Source organism: Lissotriton helveticus, chromosome 5_1 (assembly GCF_964261635.1).
Source record: "Lissotriton helveticus chromosome 5_1, aLisHel1.1, whole genome shotgun sequence".
NCBI classification, from domain to species: domain Eukaryota; kingdom Metazoa; phylum Chordata; class Amphibia; order Caudata; family Salamandridae; genus Lissotriton; species Lissotriton helveticus.
The window spans coordinates 1,419,930,698-1,419,956,733 of NC_136065.1; the positions used below are offsets into that span (position 1 = coordinate 1,419,930,698).

At 47.0% G+C, this 26,036-nt stretch overlaps 1 protein-coding gene across 5 annotated transcripts in view; it reads left to right on the forward strand.

Annotated features, from left to right (window-relative positions):
* The window catches only part of AP4B1 (adaptor related protein complex 4 subunit beta 1), a 329,444-nt gene that overhangs the window by 49,914 nt on the left and 253,494 nt on the right, over positions 1-26,036 (forward strand). For 3 of the 5 annotated variants that reach the window (XM_078644400.1, XM_078644397.1, XM_078644396.1), the window contains exon 2: positions 23,678-23,863. In XM_078644400.1, coding sequence (XP_078500526.1) covers positions 23,751-23,863 — 113 coding nt within the window. In that variant the 5' untranslated portion in view covers positions 23,678-23,750. Of the gene's footprint in view, positions 1-22,932; positions 23,045-23,677; positions 23,864-26,036 lie in introns of those variants that run through there. The other 2 variants (XM_078644399.1, XM_078644401.1) reach the window with 2 other exon arrangements.

Sequence of the window (26,036 nt, forward strand, 5' to 3'; positions counted from 1 at the left end):
AATTGTTGGCTGGATGCATATATCGGGAAATATAGGGAGGCATAGCCTATGTTCAGAAGCAACAGCGACCTCAAGATCATAGCAACATTAGAGAGTTTACAGGGTAAATAATAGAAACATTAAAAAGGAGAGTCTGCAGATACTGGAGGGGTTGTCTTCTGATGTTCATTCTTTACGTTTGGCTCACAGTATTAATTGGAAAGCTAAGTGGGATCCATATTGATTGCCCCTGGTTGTGACATTGTACAAGATTTGGGTGAGAATAGCTTCCCAGACAGTGGCAGTGTATTGCCTGCATTTCTGTGACTGAAAGGCGGAGGTCCATATAAGAAAGGGAGAAGGATGCTGGCATGTCTAGTTTTAGCGAATACATGAATCTTGTTAGTGAGGGGGTGCTGATTAGTTCTTCCTGAGCCTTGCTGTTTGGTAGATGGTAAGGGTGAAATGTGGGACTGAAGTTTCTGTTGATCAAGATGAGGAAAAAGTCTTGGCCGGCCAGCCCTCTGTCACTAATTTCTGCTTCATAAAGGTTAATAATAGCCAGATGCAGATATTTCACGTTTCATTGTACTCCTGCCTAGAGCCAGCCCCATTTCTGGCTGCTGTGAAAAACATCACTCTACACAAAGACAGGGAAACCTGAGAAGGACACTTGAAAATAACCAAACCAAACTGATTCTGCAGCATGCAGTAGTTACAAACTATTGGAAATGTAGCATATTTCCTAATGTTGCCAAAAACACTAACTAAAATTGAAAGCACAACGCTTCTTTCTTCCAGTTTACTACATGGAAATACATTGATGAACATGCTGGTTTGCTTGTACACTTCTCAAAATGGCCTACAGTCAGTATCTAAGCGGATTATCAGCATGTTTAAGTGCCTTGAAGTTGACACCAGAAGGATACAAATAGCCTGACCCCATAACAAGACTAGCACACTCTGTGGCTGGGCCACACACGATCACAGATGCATGGATTGTAGTGAAATCTTTGGTTTTTGTTAGAATTTGTTTTAAAAATTTTCAGTCAAAGCAGCCACGTTCACTGAGCTCGAAGTGAACATGATTTTGTTTTTTTTAAAGGAATTTTAAAGGAATTTGCTCTAAACATATCAAACACATATGTGTGTAAATGTTTTGTTTTCTATGTACATTTACTTCCTGTCGTTTCTTCTGTGGTCAGCACAGGATATAATCCTTCCACTACCATGGCCTGTCTCCATTGTTTCATTTGACTATCTCGAGTTTCTCGAGGAAACCTAGGATAAAATGTACTTTATCTGTCTCGTTCAAATGCCTCAGTCTCCCATTCTTCTAAAGCTTCATACTGGGTCAGTCTTGGTCTTGGTTCTAATTCATTCATGCAAGTTCGTAAATTGTGATATATTCTATCCAATTTTCTAACCATACACAAGTGTGCATCATATATGATGCAGGTGTTTTCGGAGGAGGGATGATAATGACTTCTCTAGTTTTAATGGGATTATCCTTTTTAAAATAATTTAACATTTTCTGCATAAATGTCCTTTTTATTTTCTCTCCGTACACTTTGGTTGGATTCTCTCTAATATATTGCTCGTGAGCAAATCCTAAAAATCTTCCTTCTGGACGAGTCCCTATTATAGTTGGATCATGTCTCCACATACAAAACCCACTGTCTATTAACCCGTTGGCCACAGCCGCGATTTCGCGGCAGTGCGGCACTTCCTAAAAAATGGGCGGGACCGCATCGGCCGTTGGACGTGCGCAGCACTACGAAGGTAGTGCTCGCAACGTCCAATGGCCGACAGCAGCACTTAAGGGGTTAACACCGAAACTTCTATTTTGGCAATTACTTGTTTGTTTACTACTACTTTAATGCTTCTCCAATACCAGCACGTCTTTTATTCTGGTGACCAATCAATGTTTGGTTTACTGTTTTTCTTTAACCAATGCTTGCACGTTTTTTTCTGTCACGTCAGTTTTGCTCCTCCTGACTCACCCCTCCTTTACAATTTTACCTCGGCTACACGCCCGCTGTTTTCACCACTCCGAGCGTGCCTTTCAGTGACGTTGGTGCAGCACCCGCAACTTACCCCTCCTTTGCAGGGTAATGCGAAACTCAATTTCTTTCAATTTTACTTGCGTATTTCATTAATTAACAACATAGAAACATTCGCTGCTGTGCCTGATTGACTAATTCAAAGGAAAGTCAATTTCTTCTGCTGCAAGTAAAACTTTCGTTTACCCTTCACACACTAAGAGTAAAACCTTTTCCGCTTACTCTTCACTCGAGCATCAAAGAACATGCTACTACTTCAGTATTACCCTTTCTAGGTGATATAAGACCAAAGTTTCACCAGCGAACTCCTTTGCTAGAAGTCACTCTCACTTTTATACAAGAAAATATTCCCTAATTAGTGCTTCAAGTCCTACCTAACTTTCCACACTTTGTCATCAAGGCCAGTAACCTCACTGCAGTTTGGCTTCCATTTACCACCCGCTATTCAACATACCCGGGGATTTCTGGACAACATAAAACAATACATACAGGTTTTGGTTAATACATAAATCAATATTCAAATACACAACTAACTACCTATCTTAACTAAAACCTAACCATCGCTCTGCTACCAAGAAATACTGTTGCAGCGGGATTACCAGCTTAGGTTTATTTCTAAAATACCATACTCACCTGGGCTCATAAAACATTCATAAAATAAGCTGGTAATCTTACGTTGGTGATCAGAACTTATATTTACCTTATAGTGAATTACACCTGTACACCAATTCTTACCAAATACCTTAGTTCTCAGTTTCCTCTGGTCGATAGGTAAGGTTGTTAGCATAATAGGTATAAATGACATTTACCTTTATTAGAATAACCACAGACTCTGGAGAGTTTAAAAACGTTATCTATGCAATACTGTGAGTCAGATACCAATACATTTCAAACACCACATTTTTTGAGGAGAAATAATGATCTAGGTAAAGACATAAAGACTTAGTAAAATGTGGTACCTGTGATAGGTGGAAAAGGAAAACGGTATTAGGACATACCACACAGATTTATATTTACCTAGAATGGTGTGAGGACCAACCCCAAACCAAGGAGCTTTCCTGTACGTTAGCTAGGACATTTTTCATTCCCACCCGCATTTTACATTAGGATTTTAACATTGTATGCAAAATTTGTTTTTTCTTCTTCTCCTCTTTGGGTCAAGAGGTGGTGTTCCCAGGCGCATCTTCAGGTCAACTGTATTTGGCAAAGTTTCAATGTCACTGCATGAAGTTTTACAGAGTGCAATGTGCTTGCGCATGCCTCGGTAGGATGGCGCTTTCAGTCACCCTCCAGGCCCAAATACGAACAAATAACAAAGTCAAAGAAAAACATTTTAGAATACGAATATAAATGAATACACTGTATACCACTTATTAGTACTCTAATTCCCTTAATTTATTTAGCTATTGCATTAGCATTTTAGCAAGACAAGCAAGGTTTAGTTTTAAGTGTAGCAGGTGCATTAGCATGTGAGATTCAAAGCGGCCATTGTAATACTACTGTGCAGCTGCAAAGATTTCCCACCAAAGCGAAAGACGTCCTACTACGTAGATGCAGCAGACGCATGCGCAGAAGAGTTTCCTCATTTTCAGCAGATATTTTTAGTCACTCGGGTTACTTGTTAGGAAAGCACTTTTATAAGCTTCCCCTAGATAAAGTAAATGTCATGTAATGCAATTATTAGTATTTACAAAACATGTTGGTTACATTATTACATATTATTCGAGAGGATTGAATCCGAGCAAGTTTCTTACGTACGAAACCTTGCTCCATCAATAGTAAGATGAACTTTGTTAGGTTGTTTGAGTGAACTATGGGCATCAAAGCCACAACATACAGGAGCACACATTGACAATGCAGATAGGTCTGGATTTTTGTTAGGGAACGTGTTTGGTAATAGTTGTGTGCTAGCTCCAGGTGTACTGGAAAGAAAATACCTCTTTGCTGACTGTTTTAGGAGCCTTAAGCTGTACTCTCTAAGTATTCTTAAAAAGGAGTGTATTCTATGGCTTACTAGAATGATACAGTGCTAGTTCAGCCCTATTACCTCACATCCAAGCACTGAATGTGAGAGTGTTTTATCTATAATCCCCTATAACCCTAAAAAAAATCATGGTTTTGGGATATATACCATACTTCCGTTGCCTTTCATGACTTTCTTTGCCTTTCTAACTGTGCAGACTTTACACTAGACTCATTTGATTTATATTTAGTGTTTCCTGGTTTTCCATTGGAAGCCGAGTCTATATCGGTCCTGTTGTTGAGCCATACTTAGTTCTGGCTGCTTGCTTTCTTGGAGAGGTTGGAGACCGTACGTTGATCCTCTAACATTATTTGATTTTGATTTACGATTGAGACATAAACTTGATTGTTACTGGTGAACTAACCACTTTTTGCTTTCTGTAATGATACTAATTTTGTGTAGTTCTGGACGTCCGAGATTGTACAGTCGATTAGAGGTGTTTGCTCAATGAGCGGAAGTGTTAGCAACACCGTTGGTCTATTTGCTACATAGGCGAATGGTACCTGGGCTTTATGGAGTCAGCACTGTATTGGCACACTGGTGATACCCTTGCTATATTGGTAGTGGCAAAGCTGGCAACATGGGTGGCAACACAGGTGGTATTTGCTAGGACCTCAGGGCGTAGGTGAGCATGATTGCAGTCCCGGTGTACTATCGATAGACCCACCCCATCTGTCTTTACACCCCCCGCGTTTCCACGCATGCGCATAATTATACGCATGCGTGGAAACCCCATGTCTTGACTGCATGTATTTTTAAGCTCCCTGCCCTCTGGCCGTTTAGTGCGCATGCGTGTGATTGCACGCATGCGCTTTCAAGATCCAGGGCGAACACTACTCCTGCTTGAGCAGCGTTAACAGCTGCCAAGGTTTCAAGTTGCTGTGAGTGACATTTTTATAATTTAAGTGTAATTATGGGAGCAAAGTCACGTAATGAAGGCAAGAAAAACATAAAATTACATCCATTTGAGCAGCGTGGCTGCACAGTTCTCTGACACAGTAAACTAAAGGCAGAGGGCACTGGCAGCTCAGAACGATGAAGGCATTAATTGTATTTATTAATAGCAGCCACAGCAAGTCAGCTGCACTCGTATGTACCGGCGCCACGGGTTCAGGGAGGTACACTTGGTAGGGAGAGCTATATCAATATAATACTATACTGCTGACTTTCAAAGGGGCTGCTTCCATTAGGACCTGAGTATTACGGTTTCAACTGGTGGCAATGGAATATTTATATAGCTTATATAGCTGCCAGCGAGCACTCACCTCCGAACTACAACTTACTACAGAGAATGAGTGAACTGGCTCTGGCTGGTGATTCCGTTTCTGGAGGCCGGCCGTGAGAGACACAGCACAGTAACCACAGGGCTCTTTCTGGCGCGCTCCACACTGTGTCGTCCTCCTGCAATGCAGTCATTGCTGTGGTGAAAAGGACAAGCTCAGTGTGAACTAGTCCCAATCGTCTATGCAAATTAGATGCGGTAAACACCATGTACCCGGCACTGAAGTTGGGCAAGACAGCTTGACAGGCAGATGAGGTACACACTTGAAAGTCACAGCTGCCCGCTAACACTAGCATCTGTGACAAGGTCAAAAGTACAAAACGATGAGTCTGCACTGTCTGTGATACTTACAAACTTGCGCCAGCCGCCCGGCCATCAAACCGGAACATTCCTTGTATGGTCAGTTGATCCTCCGACCAGCTGGGAAGTGTCTGTTTTGCATGCTTCTCTGTCAAATAAAGAAAGTGTTCCTTACCTGCTCGGCGTGGTCTTCATCCTTCTTTACCACAAATGCATTTATATAGAAGTTTAACCTGTAAATAAAATATCCATTCAACCATTTCTAATGCAAATTCAAGAAACGTCAACTAAATTCTGGTGTTGATGGGTCCCAGTAAGGAGGTTAGGGTGACCAACTGGCATGGGTGCAAATTCAGGGCAGTGAGGGTAAAAATTCAGGACAAAGGGTCAAAATTCAGGACAAAAATTCAGGACAGGAGGGGCGTGGCCAGCAACATGGCCGACTAGGTCGAGTCTCCCGGTAGATCCGGCGAGCCGACTCCGATCCGACTACTTTTCTGATGCCCAGAAGTCCCGTAATCGCCGCCCAACGCACTCTGTTACCCCTGGACACCTGCGGGGAAGAAATCGCGCCATGTGCTTCTCTGCCAGCGGCTCTAGAGGCAGCGGACGATCAATGAGGGGTCCGTGAAAGTCCCAAGATGGCGCCTGCCTGCGAGTGAAGCCCGGAGAGACCTGCTCCCTGACAAGCCTGCTGTGCTAACTGGCGGTGAGCGGGGGGGCCCCCGAGCCTGAGACCGCCGAGGGAGCCGGTGTGTGACTGCCCCTCCAGGCGACAGAGACTGGGGGAGCCCGGGACAACAGAGGCAGCAGTCGGCACGGTCCGCGGTGGAGAAGGGGACCACGCCGTGTTGGAAGAGCTCGGCAGGGCGCTCTCCTACCTCCGGCCCTCCTCCTTCCTTCCTTCCTCCCCCCCCCCCCCGGGGGGATTCTGCCCGAGGAGCCGGCTACGGGAACCGGCGGAGCAGCTGGACCTGTGTGCGGACCCCCGGCGGCAGCACATAGTGGAACGGCGGCCGCCTGGCAGGAGAGGCGGCCGCTGCCTGGACCCGTATGGGCAAATTGAGGCCGAGGCGGTGAGGCTTACAAGAATACGCAGGCTGCTGAGGGCGGACTCTGCAACCGGTGTGTCCAGCAAGACCCGGTCAGGACCGGGGCCCGGTGAGTGGGGCCGTGGGGCCGGCGAATCCGAAACTGAGGAGGCCTGCCCACTCCCTGGAGCTGTGGGTGGAGTGAGGGCTGCAGGGCCTTGGGAGACCTGGACATTTGTGGAGACGACCGGTGGTGATCTGGAGGCCAGGACACGGTGTGGGAAGCCTCAATAGTGCGTGGCGGCGCCTTGGGCCCTGACGAGGCCGTTCGTTGGAGGCCTGGCTGGAGGATTGTGGAAGGGCGAGCTGGGCCTGGTGCGGACAGTCACAGTGCCTGGGAGGCCCGGTGGTGGGCATTGATTTCGCGCCGACGGGGGGGCCAGGACTGGTGGATAGTAAAGTGGCCCGTGCTAAGGGGCCGGTGCTTGTGGCTTTACGGAGCAGCGGACTGTTACCCCTCACATCTACCCAGGATGGGGAAAAGGGAGGCGCCGGACAAGACCCCGAAGCAAAGAACCCTTGATAGGTACGCCACGGGCCCACCCGCAGCGGAAGCGACTACGTCCCCCCCAGCGTTCAGACACGGCCCTGCTAATGGAGGCCATCCAGGCTTCCAGAGATGATATTCAGGCTTCGCGAGCGGCCCTTGAAGTCAAAATCGGAGAGGTGGGTTCAGAGGCGACGCTATTGCGCCACGACTTCCAAAACCTGACCGAGAGAGTGACCGTTGCAGAGACGAGGCTGGGAGATGCAGAGGATGTCATCCGAGGGCTCCAGAAGGACGTGGCGGACCTACGGGCATCACATAAAAGCCTTCAGTGGAAAGTGGACAATGCGGAAAACAGGGCCCGACGCAACAACCTCTGCTTCGTGGGCTTTAGCCAGGGAATCGAAGGAAACAACATGGAGGCCTTCTTGCACACGTGGCTCCTGAAAACCTTCCAGATGGCGCGCTTCTCTAACTGCTTCATCATAGAGAGGGCGCATTACTCGCAAAGCCACCGGAGGGGGCCCGGCCGAGGCCTGTGATAGCCCGTTTTTTTAACTTTGCGGACCGCGACACAATTTTGCGAGGGGCCCATAGACTTGGGGAGATCAGACTGGAGAATGTGTCCATCATGATTTTTCTGGACTACAGTCAGGAGGTCCAGAAACAACGGCGTTCCTTTGACCAAATAAAAGCGAGGCTCCGAGAGCTACGGATGCATTACATGCTCCTCTTCCCTGCAAAGTTGAAGGTTATCTTTCAGGGAAAATCACACATCCAGATGATGCCTGGCAGTGGCTGGAGGAGCGCCCTCTGCGACGAGATCTGGAGGCCAGGGGTGGGGCAGGGCCGAGTAGGCCGGCGGAGGGGACACAGTGGAGGCAGCAGAGATCCCAAAGGCCCAGGGAATCCCGTGGCACACGGAGGCAGCAATCGACTCCCTACCCGGCCCATAGTACAAATCGAAGGATCCGAAGAAACTCGTCATCGCCGGTGCGGAATGTACACACCGGCTCCAGATACAGCTGCCTCGTACGGGATGCAAGGTCAGAGGGGGGGGGAGGACATGGGTGGGCGCTCCTCTGGCGACGAGGAGGCACAGACTCCGTCACTACATCCCCTGGTGGTGGCAATTAACGAGCTGGAGAAAGAAGCGGGCGGAGGGGCCGCGGCATCCCCAGGCGACCTCCAAGACTCACATTCGTGAAGTGGGAACTTCTGGGACATGGCTGATGCAGGCTTGAGACCGGACTACACGCAAGTTCGCATACCCCTCCCTGCATTTCCTTCCTTCTTTTCTATCACTTTGACTCTTTGTTTTGGGCAGAACATTGTCTACTGGTGTGAGTGACTAATTGAGGAGGAAATTCGGGGCTCCAAGTTTTCTTTGGGGTTAGAGTTCTAAGGGGGTTTCTTGAGGGTGGGCGACAGACCATTTCCTCCGGGCAAGTCCTTTTGGTGCCACCAGGCCGGAATGGGACAGACGGGGGAGGTGGTGGGGTGGGGGGAATGGGGAGGGGGGGGTTGCATCCAGTTTTGGGTTGTTGAGTGGGGGGAGGCTCTGATTGCTAGTGTCTTTGGGAGGGTTGGGTGTTCGAGGGGGGACTGTTTTTTGCATGTCATTTCACTCTTGAGGTACTGACACAATGGGCTCATATCATGGCACCTCTGGGACACCGCACACAATATGATGAGATGGGATGATGATAGTGCCGTCAGGGAATGACCCATCCAACGGGAGGCTGAAGATCTTGACGTGGAACGTCAATGGCCTGGGCAGCAAAATAAAGAGGGGACTAGTAAACAATTACATTAAAAGACTGAAAGTGGATGCGATTCTATTACAAGAAATACACCTACTGGGCACTTGTTGTAATTTTCTTGCTAGAGGGCAATATCGGACGCTGGCACATGCAGGCTTTACTTCAGGCTCGAGGGGGGTGGCAGTCCTCTTCTGGAAGCAGCCTCCGTTCCACATCACACAGACATGGGTGGACCCATAGCGGACGTATGTAGGGGTGAGGGGGCGATGGAGGAGAAGAGACTATACGCTCCTCTCGGTATATGCTCCTCCTAAACTGCAAGCAGGCACATTGAAAGCTGTGGCGGATATCCTAGTTGCAACGTCCGACATGATTCAAATCGTAGGGGGAGATTTTAATGATGTTATGGACCCCGCTGGGGGGGGGGCCAGGTCATTGACTACTACACTGCTAGCGAAGACAATGGTAGCGCTGGGTCTCACGGATGTGTGGAGATGGTGACACCCAGAGAGGGCGGAGTTCTCTTTCTTCTCTGGGGCACATAGGGTCTACTCCCGGTTGGATTATATCTTTATGGCCCGGGGGGCGCTGCAAATCACGGAGAAGGTAGAATACCAAGCGAGGGGCATATCGGACCACTCCCCTCTCCTAGCCGATATTGGGGAAGGTCGGGGGAAGCCGAAGCCAGAAACATGGTGATTGGCGGCCTGGGATCTCCAAAATGCGGACATCGTCCGTGGCCTTCGGGTGGATGTGAAGGTGTACTTAGCAGAAAATGTGGGCTCTGTGATGTCCCGGGTGACGCTGTGGGAAGCGCTCAAGGCGGTCCTCCGGGATAGGGCTCTGGGATAGGATTGGGGAGAGGAGTTGGCCTAACGGCTAGGGCGCTCGACCTCGGACCTGGGGATCTGGGTTCGAGTCTCCGTAACGACGCCAAAACCTCCTGTGATTCTGGGCAAATCACTTAATCTCCTTGTGCCTAAAATGAATGTGTGTCCGTCCTCATGTAACGTAACTGGTGCTATGTAAAGCGCTCTGATACCTGATTCGGTTCGGGTCTAGTTCGCGCTATATAAAACTCTGCACACAAAACAGGGCTCAGACTAGGGTAGCGGGTGAAAGGAGGAAGGCAGAGGAAGAGGTGTCTGCGCTCGAGGAGCGGATCCGGGCTCTGGATTGCCGGTACCGCTCTGGGGGCGACTCGACTGTCCTCCGACAATTGTTGGATACGCAACGCCAGGACAGGCACCTTGTGACGGGCGAGGCGAAGGCGCAGGCCCTGGCGACGCTCCATCGCCTGTATGATGTCGGAGACAAGTCCGGTAGGCTGTTAGCTTGGCTCAGTAGGAAGGAACGGGATGCCCGATGGGTGGAGAAAGTGCAGGATGGCCTGGGTAACTGGGTACAGATGGAAGACCGAATAGCGGAGGCATTTGCAAACTACTATGGCGCCTTCTATGAGGCCAGAACATTGGGGTCGGTAGAGGATGCGCTGCAGTATATGTCTTCTATAGACCTCCCAAAACTTGAGGAGGCGGACCAATCTGGCCTAAAGCGAACTTTACCATAGAGGAGGTCAGAGAGGCACTGTCAAGGCTTCGGGTGGGGAAATCTAAGGGTCCCAATGGCTTCCCAGCGGAGTTTTTTAAGAAAACGGCGGACTTGCTGGCAAGTCACATGCTGGGCCTGTTCGAGGACGCCGTGGAGGAGGGTAAACTACCGTTGGACCTCCGCCAAGCCACAATTGTTCCTATCCATAAAGAAGGCAGACCTCCGGGGGACTGCGCGTCCTATAGGCCCATTTCATTACTGAATGTGGAGGTCAAACTCCTCGCGACACTCTTGGCCCTTCGCCTCCGGGGGGTCCTTTCAGGCCTGGTTCATCTGGACCAGACGGGATTCCTACCGGATAGGGCAACCCGGTATAATCTCAGGCGGACACACAACACAAGTCCGGACGTCCAGGAATGGATGTCGGTCTTTTTCAAACATGGCCCCCCAACTTTGGAATTATCTCCTGTCACTCTCCAACCACTTGGAGTTCCGAAGGGGTTTGAAGACGTGGCTCTTTCCAAACTAAAGCTTCCCGCAATATGCCTCCACGCTAGTTGGTCAATGCCTCCTCTTGCAAAGCGCCTTGAGACCTTCTTGGTGATAAGTGCGCTATACAAAAGCATTTGACATTTTACATTTGACAATTGGCTGCTGGAGGTCTGTGACCGCGAGGACCCCCACCTTTTCTTATCCCTTGACGCCGAAAAGGCTTTTGACGGCGTCCACTGGCCCTTCCTGGAAGGGGTTTTGATTAGGTTTGGGTTTGGTACACAGACCCTAGAGCGCGAGTCAGGGTGAATGGAGTGTTGTCTACAGACTTTTCGGTTTGACGAGGCACTAGGCAGGGGTGCCCTTTATCCCCTCTGCTGTTTGCCCTGACCATAGAGGTCCTCGCTTGTACAATTCGCCAGAACGAGGGGATTACAGGGTTTTGCCTGGGTGGGGGAGGGGAGCGTCGCACACGAGAAAATATCCTTGTATGCGGATGATATCCTCCTCTATATTACACATCCGGAAAGCACGATCCCAGCGCTGTTCGCTGAACTGGCTAGATATGGAGCCCGGGCAGGGTGCCAGATAAACTGGCATAAATCAGTCCTATATGACCCCAGAGACAAGGAGGGTTGGCCTGCCCTTCCGGAAAAACTCCTGACGACAAGGGAGGGCTTTAAGTACCTAGGGGTATTCATGACCACAGACGGCGCCCTCTCATACACCAAGAATATCCAGAGAGTGTTGACCAGCTTTTCGGCAGACGCTGCGCGCTGTAGACTCCTCCCGCTGACGCTCTTGGGCCGAGCTGCCATGTTTAAAATGATCACTCTACCGAAATTCTTATATGCCCTCCAGAATGAATATTTCCCCCTTCGGAGACAGGTTTTCCGCGACCTACACGCGGAAGTGCGCGCGTTCCTATGGCTGGGGAAGCAGCCCCGAGTAGCATTGTCTACCTTGCAGAGGCATCAATATGATGGAGGTATATCTCTGCCCAACCTAGAAGCCTACTACTGGGCAGAACACTTGACCCCAATTAATGAATGGATACACGATCCTGCACATTACCCTACTTATGCCCTGGAACGGCATTCGATGAGTACACATACATTTATGCACTTTTTATATGGCGGCAGGGGTAGGGACAGGCTGCTTCCAGCCACGAAGGTCACTTTAGGGTGCGTGGGCTAAGGCAACAAGGGCCACGGGGTGGCAGGGCAAACCCACTCGTCAGACTCCCCTGTGGAAGTGTACCTGGCTCAAGGAACTGCATAAACTGAAGGGCTTTGGGGCCTGGGACACCATAGGTATTACTACTCTGGGTGATGTGATGAAGAGGGGAGAGCTGCAATCGTTTGCAGAGTTGAGGAGGGAATATGGTCTTGGTCCCACACAAGCTTTTAGGTACGCACAATTGAGACACGCTTGGAGGGCGGAGGCGGTACTGGCGGTTCCACTCCCGGAATATGCTCCGCTGGAGGGTTGCCTCCTACAGGAACAGATCCCACACAAGGCGGTCTCCCTCACATACAGGACACTAATGAATAACATGCCCAACGTGCTAGTGAAACTGCGGGAAACCTGGGAAAGAGATGTGGGGGCTATGGACGAGGTGGACTGGAGAACTGTACTAATGCATCCACGTGAGGTGGCGATTAATTCTCGGCTACGATTGATACAATTGAAGGTGCTCCATAGGACTTATTTTGATAGGATGAGACTGCATAAAATTGGGAGGGCGCCAGATCCCTGTTGCCTCCGCTGCGGGTTCGAAAGAGGGGATTTTTTCCACACCATCTGGGCGTGCCCGACTATCCAGGTTTTCTGGGGTGAAGTACTCCGTGAATTGGGAGCGGTGCTGAAGACCACTCTTCAACCGGACCCCAAGTTAGTCCTACTGGGAATGACAAATGATGTTGATGTAAGCCGCCCACAATTGATCTTCCTAGTGCTGGCCTTAGTGGTGGCCAAGAGGGATGTGGCCAGGAAGTGGGGAGCCCCAGATTGCCCGAGGCTGGAGGACTGGCGTGGTGGCCTGGACTTGTATATGGCCGCAGAGAGGGTTACTTATAAAGCACAGGGGTGCCCAAAGAAATTTGGGAGAGTGTGGGAAAAATGGCGCCACTACCATGGGCTGGATGGCGGTCTCTGAGAATGTTGCTGTGACAAGGGTTAGGGGACCACGAAGGTCTTGGATGGAAGGTTACTGTACTGTATTTTTGGCCAGAGGAACTACGGTGGAATCCATATTGCTTGTGCTATTCCTTTGTGAACAGAGAATTGGGGTTGTGGGGGGTTGTGGGGGGGCTCTGGGTTTCGAACTTTGGAGGAATAATGACATGCCCGTTTTATTGTTCTGCACTGAAAATGCAAATACATTTTTTTTTTAAATAATAATTCAGGACAGGAGGTCAATATTCAGGACAAAACTTCAGTACAAAAGGTACGTTTTACAGACACATGGAGGTTGCGTAATAGTATATAAGTAATCCCATCTACATCCAAACATATTCATCCATTTGCAAACCTATCCATCATGTATCCTTCCATCCATCATTTCACTCATCCATCCATCCACCCTTTCACCCTATACATCCGTATATTCATCCATTCACTCTTCCACCCAATCATCCACTCATCCATCCAGCCACTTATACACTCATCCATCCAGCCATTTACCCTTTCACCCATTCTTTCACTTACTCGCCCATCCACCCAGTCATTCATCCTTCCACCTATTTACCTTTTCAGTCATCCATCCATCCGCCCTCTCTTTCTCCATTGACCCTTTCGCTTAGCCATCCTTCCTTCAATCCATCCACCCATCCTTCTACTCATCCACTCATGAATCCATCCATTGACCCTATCACTCATCCATCATTTCACTCATCCATTCACCCATTCACTCACCCATCATCCACCATTTAACTGGCAGCCATTGTGCCCAGGGTTCATTGCGCCCAGGTACCTGGGACTTGCCTGACTCTAAAATACCGTCCAGACTTAAATTTATGACTATGAGACCCCATCTAAGCTTGGAGACCGTATACTCTACTGTCTTGGGCCCCCACGAGGTTTTTTCACTCCCACTGCTGATCTGCCAGAACTGACCCGCTTCCCAGCTCCCTGCCCCCCCCCCTTCCCTCTTACCTCTTTCCTCTCCTGGGGACTGGTTTCTTCTGTCTTGGACTTTTGCAACTCTAACTATTGTAACCATGTGCCCTTTACCAAAGCACTCCTTCTTCCCTTGTTGAGGAGGGATCCAACATTTATACCCAGGAGTATGTAGGTAAAGACACTCGGGATCCAGACTCTTCTCCTGCTACACCTCGGCGACGGGAACTTATATTCGGCTGGATTATTGTCTCATTACCCCTGAGCTGGCACGTCAGGTTATGGAGGTTTCCCATCTGGCTTGGTATGTATCTGACCACTCCCCGCTTCTGGTGTGCCTGGCGAGGGGCCGCTGTGGAGCTTATACAGGCAGTTTATTTGCTGGCGGTGTCCGTCATGACAATGAAAGTGACCATGCCCCTGCATATTTTTAATAAAGCACTAAAAACAATACATAATCACACTATAATAATTTATTTTTCAAAGTACAATATTGTGTTCTGGATATTAAAAATAAAGATTAAATATAATTTAGAATAATCACCACAAACTGATATTACAGTAAACAAGTTGTAAAAATATTTTCAATGTATCAAAAAATAATAAATGTGAGCACCACAAACACCGATATTACAGTAAAGAAGTTGTAAAAATATTTCAAATGTATCAGAAAAAATAAAATAAGCACAACAAACACAGATATTATAGTAAACAAGGTGTGAAAATAGTTTCAATGTATAAACAAAGCCAAAGGACCCGCTAATAATAGAACAATGGAGAGAGGCCCGCAGCTATTTGAAGAAGGCAAAAAGAGAACAACGTAGAATTCATTGGAACTCCTCTGGGTCAGATTACAGCACGACATCAAATCAAATAACTCTGCAAGGTTCAAATAACTCTGCAAGGTTCTGGTGCACTATCAACAGCCTATCTGGGCGCGCTCAAAAAGTCGCGTCGTCTACCATCTTGGAGTCAGAGTGGGTTGACTTCCTAAATACTCATTTTAATGAACGAAAAGATATAACCTTTCATCAGAATTCCATCGCTGAAGGCACTACAGTATGGCCTACTGATCAGCAATCCAAATCGTTTACAAAGGAGGTATCCCTTAATTCAGATCAAAACATCGAAAGAACACAGGGTCCCAGGAACCGAAACGGGAAAGAACCAAGAACTATCCAGAAGGACCACACTGAAAAACTAATCAAAAAGGGTCGTAAAGATGGGGCGCCAGGCCCAGGCGGAATTCCTCAGGCTGTGTTTAAGGAGGACGTTACTTTTTGGGCCTTGAAGTTAACTACCCTTTTTAACACCATCCTACATAACAACATCATTCCGCCCTCTAGGCAGGGGTCAATTCTCGCACCAATTTTCAAAGGCGGGGATAAAAAATCACCTGGGAATTACCGCCTCATAGCCCTCATAGACAATGAGGCAAAGTATTATGCCGGATTGTTGTTGAATTCACTTAGGGCATGGGCAGAAGACCACTCAGTAATCCCTCCGAATCAAACCGGCTTTACAAGCAACACTGGCACCTCTGTCAATCTAATGACCCTCTCCTGTTTGATTGACCAGGCGGAGGCCAGTTCCAGCTCACTCTATATGGGATTCATAGACTATAAAGCCGCTTTTGATAATGTGAACAGGGGAATGCTTTGGCAGAAGCTCTCTAGCTTAAACATCCCAGAAGACCTTTTAAGAGCCATACAGCTTTTTCATCAGGATACATGGGTGAGGATCAAGATAGGGGACGGCTCTAGGTTATCACGCCCAATTCTGACGACAAAAGGCCTAAAACAAGGATGTGTCTTGGCCCCCACCCTTTTCAATTTGTTCCTATCAGACCTTCCTGAAGCCTTAAATAAGGTAAATTCCCACGCTCCCAAAGCAGCTGGCTTCGTGTTGTCAAACCTGCTATATGCCGACGATGTGGTCCTCCTTAATAAAACAAAGATTGGCATGCAGAGACTATTGGACGCAACCTCCGAATACTCAACCAAAAATGAGCTTCAGATCAACAACAAGAAGACAACAATTTTGGCGGTGCGTCCAGGAAGGGGAAAGAAGCTGGTTTGGGTCCTGAACCGGGAAAGCATAGCTGAATCTAGCTGCCACAAGTATCTTGGCGTCTTTTTTAATAACAACGGAAGATATAAAATCAACCTTGAAGAACAAAAAAAGAAGGGAGCAGCACTAGCTTTCGCAATCAGCACCCTACACAAAAAGCTACTTGGCCCAACATTTGCACCAACAATACAGGTCGCGCAGGCCAAAATCATTCCAACATTAACCTATGGTAGTGAGGTGTTAAAAGGATTGGACAGTGGAAATTTGGATAAAATCATCGCAAAAACTTATAGAATAGTGTTCAAGCTACCAAACCAAACATCACCGGCGCAAATCAGGCTGGAACTGGGTATCTGTAATCAATCCTTGGCCAGAGCCATGAGCTTTTTAATGTGCTGCCACAAATTGAGGTCATCGAAGGAAGGCAGCCTAGGCCAACACCTATGGGCCAGTCTTAATAAGAACCTATGGCGAGCAGGACATGACTATTGGGAAAAAGGGCTAAGAACCCTAGGTTTGAACGACCTTTGGAATCTGCAAGTAAGCCAAAATTAATTCAAACGACTAGCAAAAATCAGCGCTAAAAAACTTTCTTTAGTGGAAGACAAGGCTCGGCTAGCAAAAAGAAGTCACGGCTGGATGACCTTGCAATCCTATGTCCAGCTGATTCCACAGCCGTACCTAACCTTAACATTTACTGCTCGTACAAAACTAAGCTTCTTAAAATTAAGAATGGGACTCATCAACTTGTCGTGTCACTTGCCAAAATGGAAGAGTCAACGGCCACGAACCCTGTCGACTTTGTGGGAAACACAAAGAAGACATCATACACATCCTATGCCTCTGCCCAAACCTGTTGCACGAAAGACGATCCCTCTTAAGGAAACTTTGGAACAAAAATATGGTTAGATCATGCAGGGCAGCAGTTTTGGCATGCTTTGATCCTCGGAACACTGACCTAAACTGTGCCCTGGTCAGGTTTTTGGATCAAGCAGAAAAAAGAGTTTGTGATGTGATCGATCCAAGTGACCTTCCATCAGCATAATATTGCTACTTTTATTTACACTGGACTGGAATTTGCACTCCATTTTTTACATATGTACACTTTTAAATATTTTTTATCTTTTGTAACTTGCAAAGGTTTTTTAAATTAAGCAATAAAGTTTGTTTGTTACAATATATAAAAAAAAAATTATCAGAATAACCCATTTCACTTCACTGAGAATGTTTCTTTACTGCAAACTAAGAAGACAGTTGAGATCTGGGTCATTATCAGTGTAAGCATCTGTTCTTGGAATGTAGAGCTGTGCATTCACATGTGCCCTCCCACCTCCCCCGACACCTGTGGTTGTTGCAGTTGTTATTATTTACTTAACATTCGCATTGACAACTCTGTACTACACTTTTATACTGCATTCTCAACCTCTCGCGGGAAAACAGTCTAACAATAGAGTTGATGCCCATGCGCACTATCAACAAAAGGAGGAGTCACCTAACCTCGTGACTGGAAAGACTACTTCAAAGATAAACTACTTTTGAACATCCGTAACCAAAACTAGATGGCACGATTATGCAAAGCATATGATCTACAGCTCACATGCGAACACATCTTTACCGTAGGTAAGAAACTTGTTCATTAAATACATTTGCTACATTTGAAAACTTCTTAATGTAACAAGGATGTTGCATCTTTTCGAATGCATTTGATATGTATCCATCGGCAGCATTGTTTACATAGTGCCTGTTGGAAAGATAGTAAAAAAAAATATTTATTCACTTTGCATTGTATTGTATTGTATTGTATTGGGAACTTATATAGCGCTCGGCTGCCCCAGCAAAGGGGCGTCCCGGCGCTGCGAGCAGAACTAAAAACAGAAGGGGAATACCAGAAGAGAAAAGATACAGTTACTGAAAAAGGTGGGTTTTGATGGTTTTTCTAAAAGCCAACAAATCCTGAATGCCACGAATATTTTCCGGAAGGCTGTTCCAGAGCTTGGCGGCGAGCGAGCTGAAGGAACGACCGCCCATTCTGGCTAGATTGATACGGGGAATTACCACCAGATGTTGTCCTGCTGAACGCAGTCGCCTCCCAGGGATATACTTAGTCAGGAGGGGGCACAACATCGGGGGGGAGGCGGTTTTAAGGATTTTGAAGGCGAGACAAAGTGCCTTAAACTGAATCCTTTTTCCCACCGGGAGCCAGTTCAGTTTTTTCTGAACTTCCGCCACTGAAGAGTGGCGGGGAAGACCTACCAACGCTCTGCCGGCAGCATTCTGCACTCTCTGAAGTCTAACAACTTCCGCCTGATTAGCGCCCAGTAAAAGGGAGCTGGCATAATCCAGCCTAGAGAGGATAATAGCTTGGACAATAACCTGGCGGGTGTGACAGTTGAAGAACTTCAGTGTAGGTCTTAGGTTGCGCAGGATGCCAAAGCAGATGGCTGCAACTTTTTTTGTATGATGAGTAAATTTCAATGCAGAGTCGACCCAGACTCCCAGATTTTTTACACAGTCCTTAGGCTTAGGCGGTTGGCCTAGACTGTCAGGCCACCAGTTACCGCCCCAGGCTGCGGTGTTTTTCCCCAAGAGCAGTATTTCCGTCTTCCCAGCATTTAGCTGGAGGAAATTCGCCGTCATCCAGTTGGTGATGTCAGTAAGGGTCTGCTTGAAGTGATGGGCCTCCAGACCGTTGTTACCATTAAGAGCCACCACCAACTGGGTGTCGTCTGCGTACGATACTAACGTCAGACCACTCTGTTTGGCAACTTCTGCCAGTGGTCGGACGTAAACATTGAACAGGGTGGGGCTCAGAGATGACCCCTGAGGCACCCCCTGTCCAATGTTATGTTCTTCTGAGATGTAAGGGGGGGTAGACACTTTAAAGGATCTGTTGGCAAGGAAGTCTTTAAACCATCCCAAGGCCGTACCTATAATTCCAACTTCCTCCAATCTCTTTAAGAGGACCTCATGTGACACCGTATCGAAGGCAGCACTGAGATCCAACAGGATCAGTGCTGCCGTTCCGCCGGTGTCAAGAATGGTACGGAGGTCCTCTGTGAAACTAAGCAAGGCTGTCTCGGTGCTGTGACCCGCTCTAAACCCGTGTTGGGAGTCATCCAGAATGTTATTGGTTAGGAGGAAGTTGGTGAGGATGGTGTTAACATGTGCTTCCATGATTTTAGCTGGCCAAGGAAGAAGGGAGATGGGCCGAAATTTTTCAGGAAGGGTAGGATCCAGAGTGGGCTTTTTCAAAATAGGAGATACCCATGCCTGCTTCCATTTAGGAGGAATTTTGGCAATAGAAAGAGACTGATTGATAATATTTCGTATTGGGTGAGCAGTGTGTGAGTGTGCAGGGTGAGCAGTGTGCGAGTATGCAGGGTTAACAGTGTGTAAGCGTGCAGGGTGAACATTGTGTGAGTGTGTAGGGTGAGCAGTGTGTGAGTGTGTAGGTGCAGTGTGTGAGTGTGCAGGGTACTAAAACTGGAACTAAGTCGACCACACACACACATAAGACCACACACACACACCACACACACACACACAGACAACACCACACACACAACCACACACACCACCAGCCGTCAGAGCACGCTTCCACCAGGCACACACACCACCAGCCATCAGTGCACAATTTCTACAGGCACACACACACCACCAGCCATCAGTGCACACATCAATTGTTAACACATCCACAATTAACTATTGTAGCAATCACAATATGGTGCACTTTACTTTTACACTTTTTCATCTAAAGCGCAGCATGCCACCATTGCTACAACTCAAATCCAACCCACATAATTCCACTGCACACCACATGCATACACTCCATAACACATGGATAAAAGACAGCCATTTACAATGCCATTAGCTCTAACTCAAATAAATCCGAGACCTATTGCATTTCCAATGCTTGTTAAATGTTAGCTGTATCTGGGTCCGTGTTGTAATTGTGTGTGCTGTGTGCAAAACAAGTACTGACAAAACTAACAGTAGTGGCATAATTAAAAATGCCAACCTGGTCACGCAGAAAGGGTCTTGGAAAACCTTCACAGATTACAGCCAGATTTATTGGCATTGGCTTTTTACAATGCTGGTTTTTAAGGTGCACAAAAGGATCCATGATGCTGGCCAGACACAGTCACATTAGGGCCTGGATACAGCTAAAGGCTTGCCTTACTAACTAAGCCAAGGTAACAACTCTATGCCACCATATGACCTCTAGGGGTTTGTACCCATAAAAGGCGCCCCAAAAAGCTGCCTTTAAAGCTACTAAGGGTTTGTTTCCTTATCAATTTAAGAATAAAATTGGGTTGGACACGATGGTGTTAAGAGTATGTTCAGCTGAGCAAAATAGCCGGTGTACCTCAAGTAGTAGTTACAGATTCTGAATATTCTTATATACTCCTACACTAAAAAACTCAACATGACCTCTTGTGACGAAGAACTAAATGTTTGATTCGGCATAAGATGCTTGTCATCATGGATGCTGCGTTTTTGTAATGCTGTAAATAACCGGTGTTGCCTTTACACCCCAGTGGCACGCTATCACCTCAGACTGAGGACCACCAGATATGTGGAGCCGGTGACCTTTAAGTAGCACACAGATGTCTGCAGAGGGTTTAACCCCTACCTCGACCACCCTCCGCATTTCATCATCCCACATTAGGCGAAAACTAGTCAAATTCACCTGCAGCCACATACATGCCCCTTTCTATGCAATAGGGGCAGCTGCCCGAGGCGCCACCAAACCAAACACTAGATTTCTCCTGCAACCAGAACATCGTGCACCTGACATATCTGCCAACATTTGAGAAGAGGAAAGTTTTGTAGAAAATACGGGGGACTTTATTTATTCCACTGACTTCCATTGTAGTGAAGGCAATTTCAGGTGTGAAGCAACAAAAAGGCTCTTATTTCCTGCTGTAAGAATCGGGAGTCTCCCGCCTAACTCGGGCGCGTTATCACGTATAAGACATTTGAGGAGAGAGAGTGGTGTCCAAATGTCACTACACCTGTGGCGGCAAGAAGTCACAGCCTGGGACCTGTCATCACCTAGGAATCTGTACAATCGAAGGCACGGCGGCCTCTGGGCTGGGAGGGGTCCTGTCTGATGTGGAGAGGCGCTCACTTTCCCCTTCGAAAACAGACTTCATTATAGCCACGAGATGTAGAAATAAAAATACTGCACGCGTGGCCCTTTTCTGGACCAACTCGATGTGTAAGTGGTTTTAGAGCGATCGCTTGTGAGGATCAGACGATTCTACGGAAGCCTGCCAGGACCATAAATGGAAAGGGCAATGCAGAAGAGTCCTCCAGCTCCCCCCCCCCCCAAAGTACTAGACATCCTGGTTTACAGTTGTTGAAACAAGAGAGCACCTTTGTAGGTGCCACCTTCAGCACGCCATCTCTACGCCATGGTAGGTGCCATCTCTGTATGGCTCTGAGTTACTTGCTTTGCACTCTCACTGCAGGTCACCTCTGCTCAGCTTGGCCATTGTTCACTTAATGATGACAACCCCTGCTTGCAAGGCTATGCTCCCAATTGCAGTCTTCATGTGACAACCATGTTACACAGTTATTATTTCCCAACAATGCTTTTATTTCACAATACCTCAGGATCTTGGAGGAAATTAAAATGACTGTGCTTCTTGTCCTGGTTTTTGGGCAAGCAGTGACTTAATTCCCACAGGAAGATGTCCTCGCAAAGTTCAATTGTTAATTATAAAAACAGAGAGAAAGTTTAGTCCTCAAGGTTGACAACCAAAAGTCATTTTCGTGATATAAAAGTATAGTTTGTGGCAGGCGGTTTTTTCTGCACAGTTTTGCACAGCCCCCCCTGCAAGCTGTCCACGTCTCTGCCACCCTTTCACCATGTTCCTCGGCCCTTCATCCCACCCAAGCCCCAGGGCTCCTGCAGCCCTCCCCACCCACTCCTCACTTCACAGGGTGCAGAAACAGCCCCTCTCTTCTCTGGTACAACTCCCACGAGAAAGAGGGCCCTGTGACCGACGCCTGTGCTTCAATAACCCACCGTATCTCCCTGCCAAACTCCAAAGATGAAATGTATGACTCAGCAGACCCCCACACTGGGGTCTGCTGGCCCAGCTCCTTCCCTGCCTCCATTCCCTATCACTACCCCCATCCCCTAGGGAAGGGGGGGCTGAACCAGGGTGCATCTTGAAGCATAGTGTGTCCAGGTGCAGCCCGCGCTGCTGAAGAGGCCTCTTTCCACCTCCTCAGCAGCAGCGCTGCCTTTGCATGCTCTGCCCTCCTGGCTTCCAAGTGCCATGTGGGAGTAGTGAGCCTGTTCACGCATGCGCAAGGAGAGGGTAAACAACCAGATGGGGGAGCGCGAATATACAGGCAGAACCTGCATGTATCCGCACCCCTCTGACGTAGGGGGTGTACAAAACGATGGGGGTGGAAATTTAGTTAGAACACCGGCGCCGTGTTCAGCTTCCTTTTTTTTCTTTTCGCGCTGCCTTTTGTCTAAATCGCCGCCATTTTGGGGTCAGGCAAACCCCCGGTGGGGTCCGATCATTGTGAGCATTAAAAATTAATTAAACAGCATCTGCCCAGGGTCGCTTGCAGATAGGCACGTTTTTTGGCTAAATTAGCGGTAATGAGGTTGGAGTAGCATCTCCTCGCTGTCAGTGGGCCCCGGACGTGCCTATTGCGCGGTATTGTAGAGGCGGGGACGCCATCTTAGGAGCAGGCATGGCGGAGCACCGGCACGGAAGCCGGTAAACCTTTTGGATTAGGCATCAGGGCACTAACTTTGGATTTCCTCGCTCCCGACTCGTTCCGGAGGCCTCCTTTGGTGAGTTTGCTGAATTATGCGCCGGAGCACTTCCCGGTTCTTCTCCGTTCCGCTTTTTTTCACCGAATGTGCACCATAATGGCAGGAGCCCGGATCCGGTGTTTGTTGCTCTGGGGGCTCAGTGGTGCACTCCTGAGGTGTTAATAATCGCTCTCCTACGCAGCAGGGACTAGGTTAGGCGGCCATTACCACCGCCGTCCAAGCCACGCCCCCATGATACTAATTTTGAATAAACATATAACTTTTACCCTGGAAATCTGTGTAGTGTAAGTTTATTTGATTACCGTGAACTCAGTTTTAGAAAACTCAAATAGTCCTGATCTTGTGTTTCAATCTTGATTAGTTTAATTAGCGGACTTGAGTGCACTCTTGGCATGTTTCGCCCCACAGAGAGATAGTTGTGTTGCTTTTTGTTTTCTCTCAATTAAACTTACTTAAACTGCAATAGTTGTAATTCTTTTTATAGACTGTCAGTAGTTTTACACTGGTGTAACTATGATGTAGCAAGAAACATTAAGCAATTAGCTTTGGTATGTCTCATAAAATGTGTTTTGCATAATGTTAATGTTTTATGAGAATAGTGGTATATATAGTTATCAGTAAAACAAATACTTTATTACATCCTTCTTTTAGGTAATTGAAGGACTTCGATGATACCTGCAAGCTAATTCTCAATACGATTTGGAGTGCTAGTGATCAATTCAAGATGCCGTACTTTGGATCTGAAGACGCTGTGAAGGAGCTAAAAAAATCCTTGTCCAATCCTAATATCCAGGCAGACTGGCTCAGATACAGAAATATCATTCTTAGAGTGATAAGGTATGGATCATTATGTGTCTTTGTCTGTTGACACCTATTATTCTTCTTTTTCCGTCAGCTCAACAGAAAGCGTGTATAAAATATTTCCCCAGGCAAGAAGAATGTTCTTTTCTAATGTGCAGTACCCTGGTTTATGCCTTGGAGATAATACAAATATAATGAAGTTGTTGCTGCCTTAGAGCAGCCTGTTTGCAACTTTCTCTTATTTTAGGAAATGATTTGTGGGCTTTCCCCTCTTAGCTCTGAAGGTGCAACTTGTATTGGGAATTAACAGGGATTTTCCCCCTTCCTTCTCACTCCGTGGATTCATTTGACTCTAGTCAAAATCTACCACAAACTAATTTCTTCTAAGTACCCTATCAGATTAACGTCCCACAATGTGAAAGTGAAAGCATTTGGAGCCGTTAAGCACCTGCTGCTTTTATTTTTGTCGGTGCACCGAGACATATCTCAACCCCCTGTGCATTGGTCAACGCGGGAGTGGGAACTGTTAAAAAACTGTACCTTTAGTGGATCCCTTTTTAGGGGTTGCCCAGGAGGGCGATCCCTAAGTACTGATCCACCCGATAGTTTCCAGGGTTGCTTTTGGGGTGGAGGAACTCCCCCGTAAAACCTGCGATTTAGTAAATCTGCACACATTATGCACATCTGAACTTCACTGAGTATTTAGTTTTTAGAACTATCTGGGGGTTGATAGGTATCCCTCAGTGACGGCTATACCCTGGCCAGAATACCCAGCTACCTACAGCACCAGAATGGGTCAATTTGCATGGATGTCTCTACATTGCATTTTGCTGCCTTTTATCTCACAGGCGATAGTCCCAGCCACAAATGTAGGGTGCTGTTTTTATTGGGCAAAGAGTGCGAGTGCAGGGTGGTACCCATTTTGTGGATATCTGCAGATTCATGAACTTTCCCTCACAAAAATATGAGGAAAATCAGTGATTTTAGCCAAAGATGAATGTTTGCAGCACAGTCTGGGTAAAAAACATGTTTTGGGATATCCACGTCTGACCACGCTGGACTCCCGGGGTGTCCGATTTTCAGAAATGTCTGAATTTGGTAGGTGCCTCTCGGGGCATGCCGGGTATGGGACAACATATCACAGCGACGCACATTGCCAGAAGAAGTTCATTTGCTAGGTAAAAGTTTGATGGCTCCTCATTGCATTTTGGATTTTTCCTGTTGAGAGTAATAGGTCTCGCCACACAAGCGGTGTACCGTTTTTATCGGTGTGTGAACGGTCGGTAGAACATATTTTGTTTTCAATTGAATTTCTCACGATTCTTGGCTTCCAATTGTAAGCTAGTGCACAAAAAAGCACACATCTTGCAAAATTTCCTCTGAAGCACTTGATATTATGGATAACCCTGATTCAGAGATGTTGCCACCATTACTAAACTCAGTACCTTCGGCCCATTTTAAGATTATGCAGGTTTCCTGCATACCCATTTTTCATTCATTAGATTTTACCATATGAATTTAATTTATGGTTGGTACCCAATGAAAAATCATAAGTTGCAGCTCAGTTACTGGCTCTGGGTATCACATCATTTTGGACAATTGGCAAACACTATATAGCCTTGTGACAGGAGTCTGACAGACATAACATTATATTACTTTTGCAAATCAGCTATCTGGACAAAAATTTGCAGATGAAAACATTATCACCTATTACTATTATGTTCCTTATTATTTTCATTGTTTTTTAATTAACAATTAGTTTATTTAGGAAAACCATGAGCAAACTACACAAATGGGAACCTGTTGAATTTGGAATGGTTTACTGTTCAAAGATGTATAAATTTCCCAGTACTCTTGTGACTTTCACACCTGTTTCCACCACAAACTTCTAGTACTGAGTAACCACAAATAAACTGAAAATCCGGCTACCACTTAAAAAATCATGAACACCATGGTAACAAATTATTTTTGAACAACCATTCCTGTTCTTGAATGTTGGGAAGAGGAGGATCTTAGACCAGCAAATGCTGATTCAATGTTTCGGTAAAAAGCCTACACTTTCTTACAAAACATTTTTTCCTTATTTGTTTTTAAAAGAATTGCAAAGGACCAACACTTTGCTACATTTTGGCAATTTTTGTGGATCCCTGCCAGGGAATCCACAAACATTGGGTCCCTTTGGACCCCTCAACATGTGGGAAATGAATGA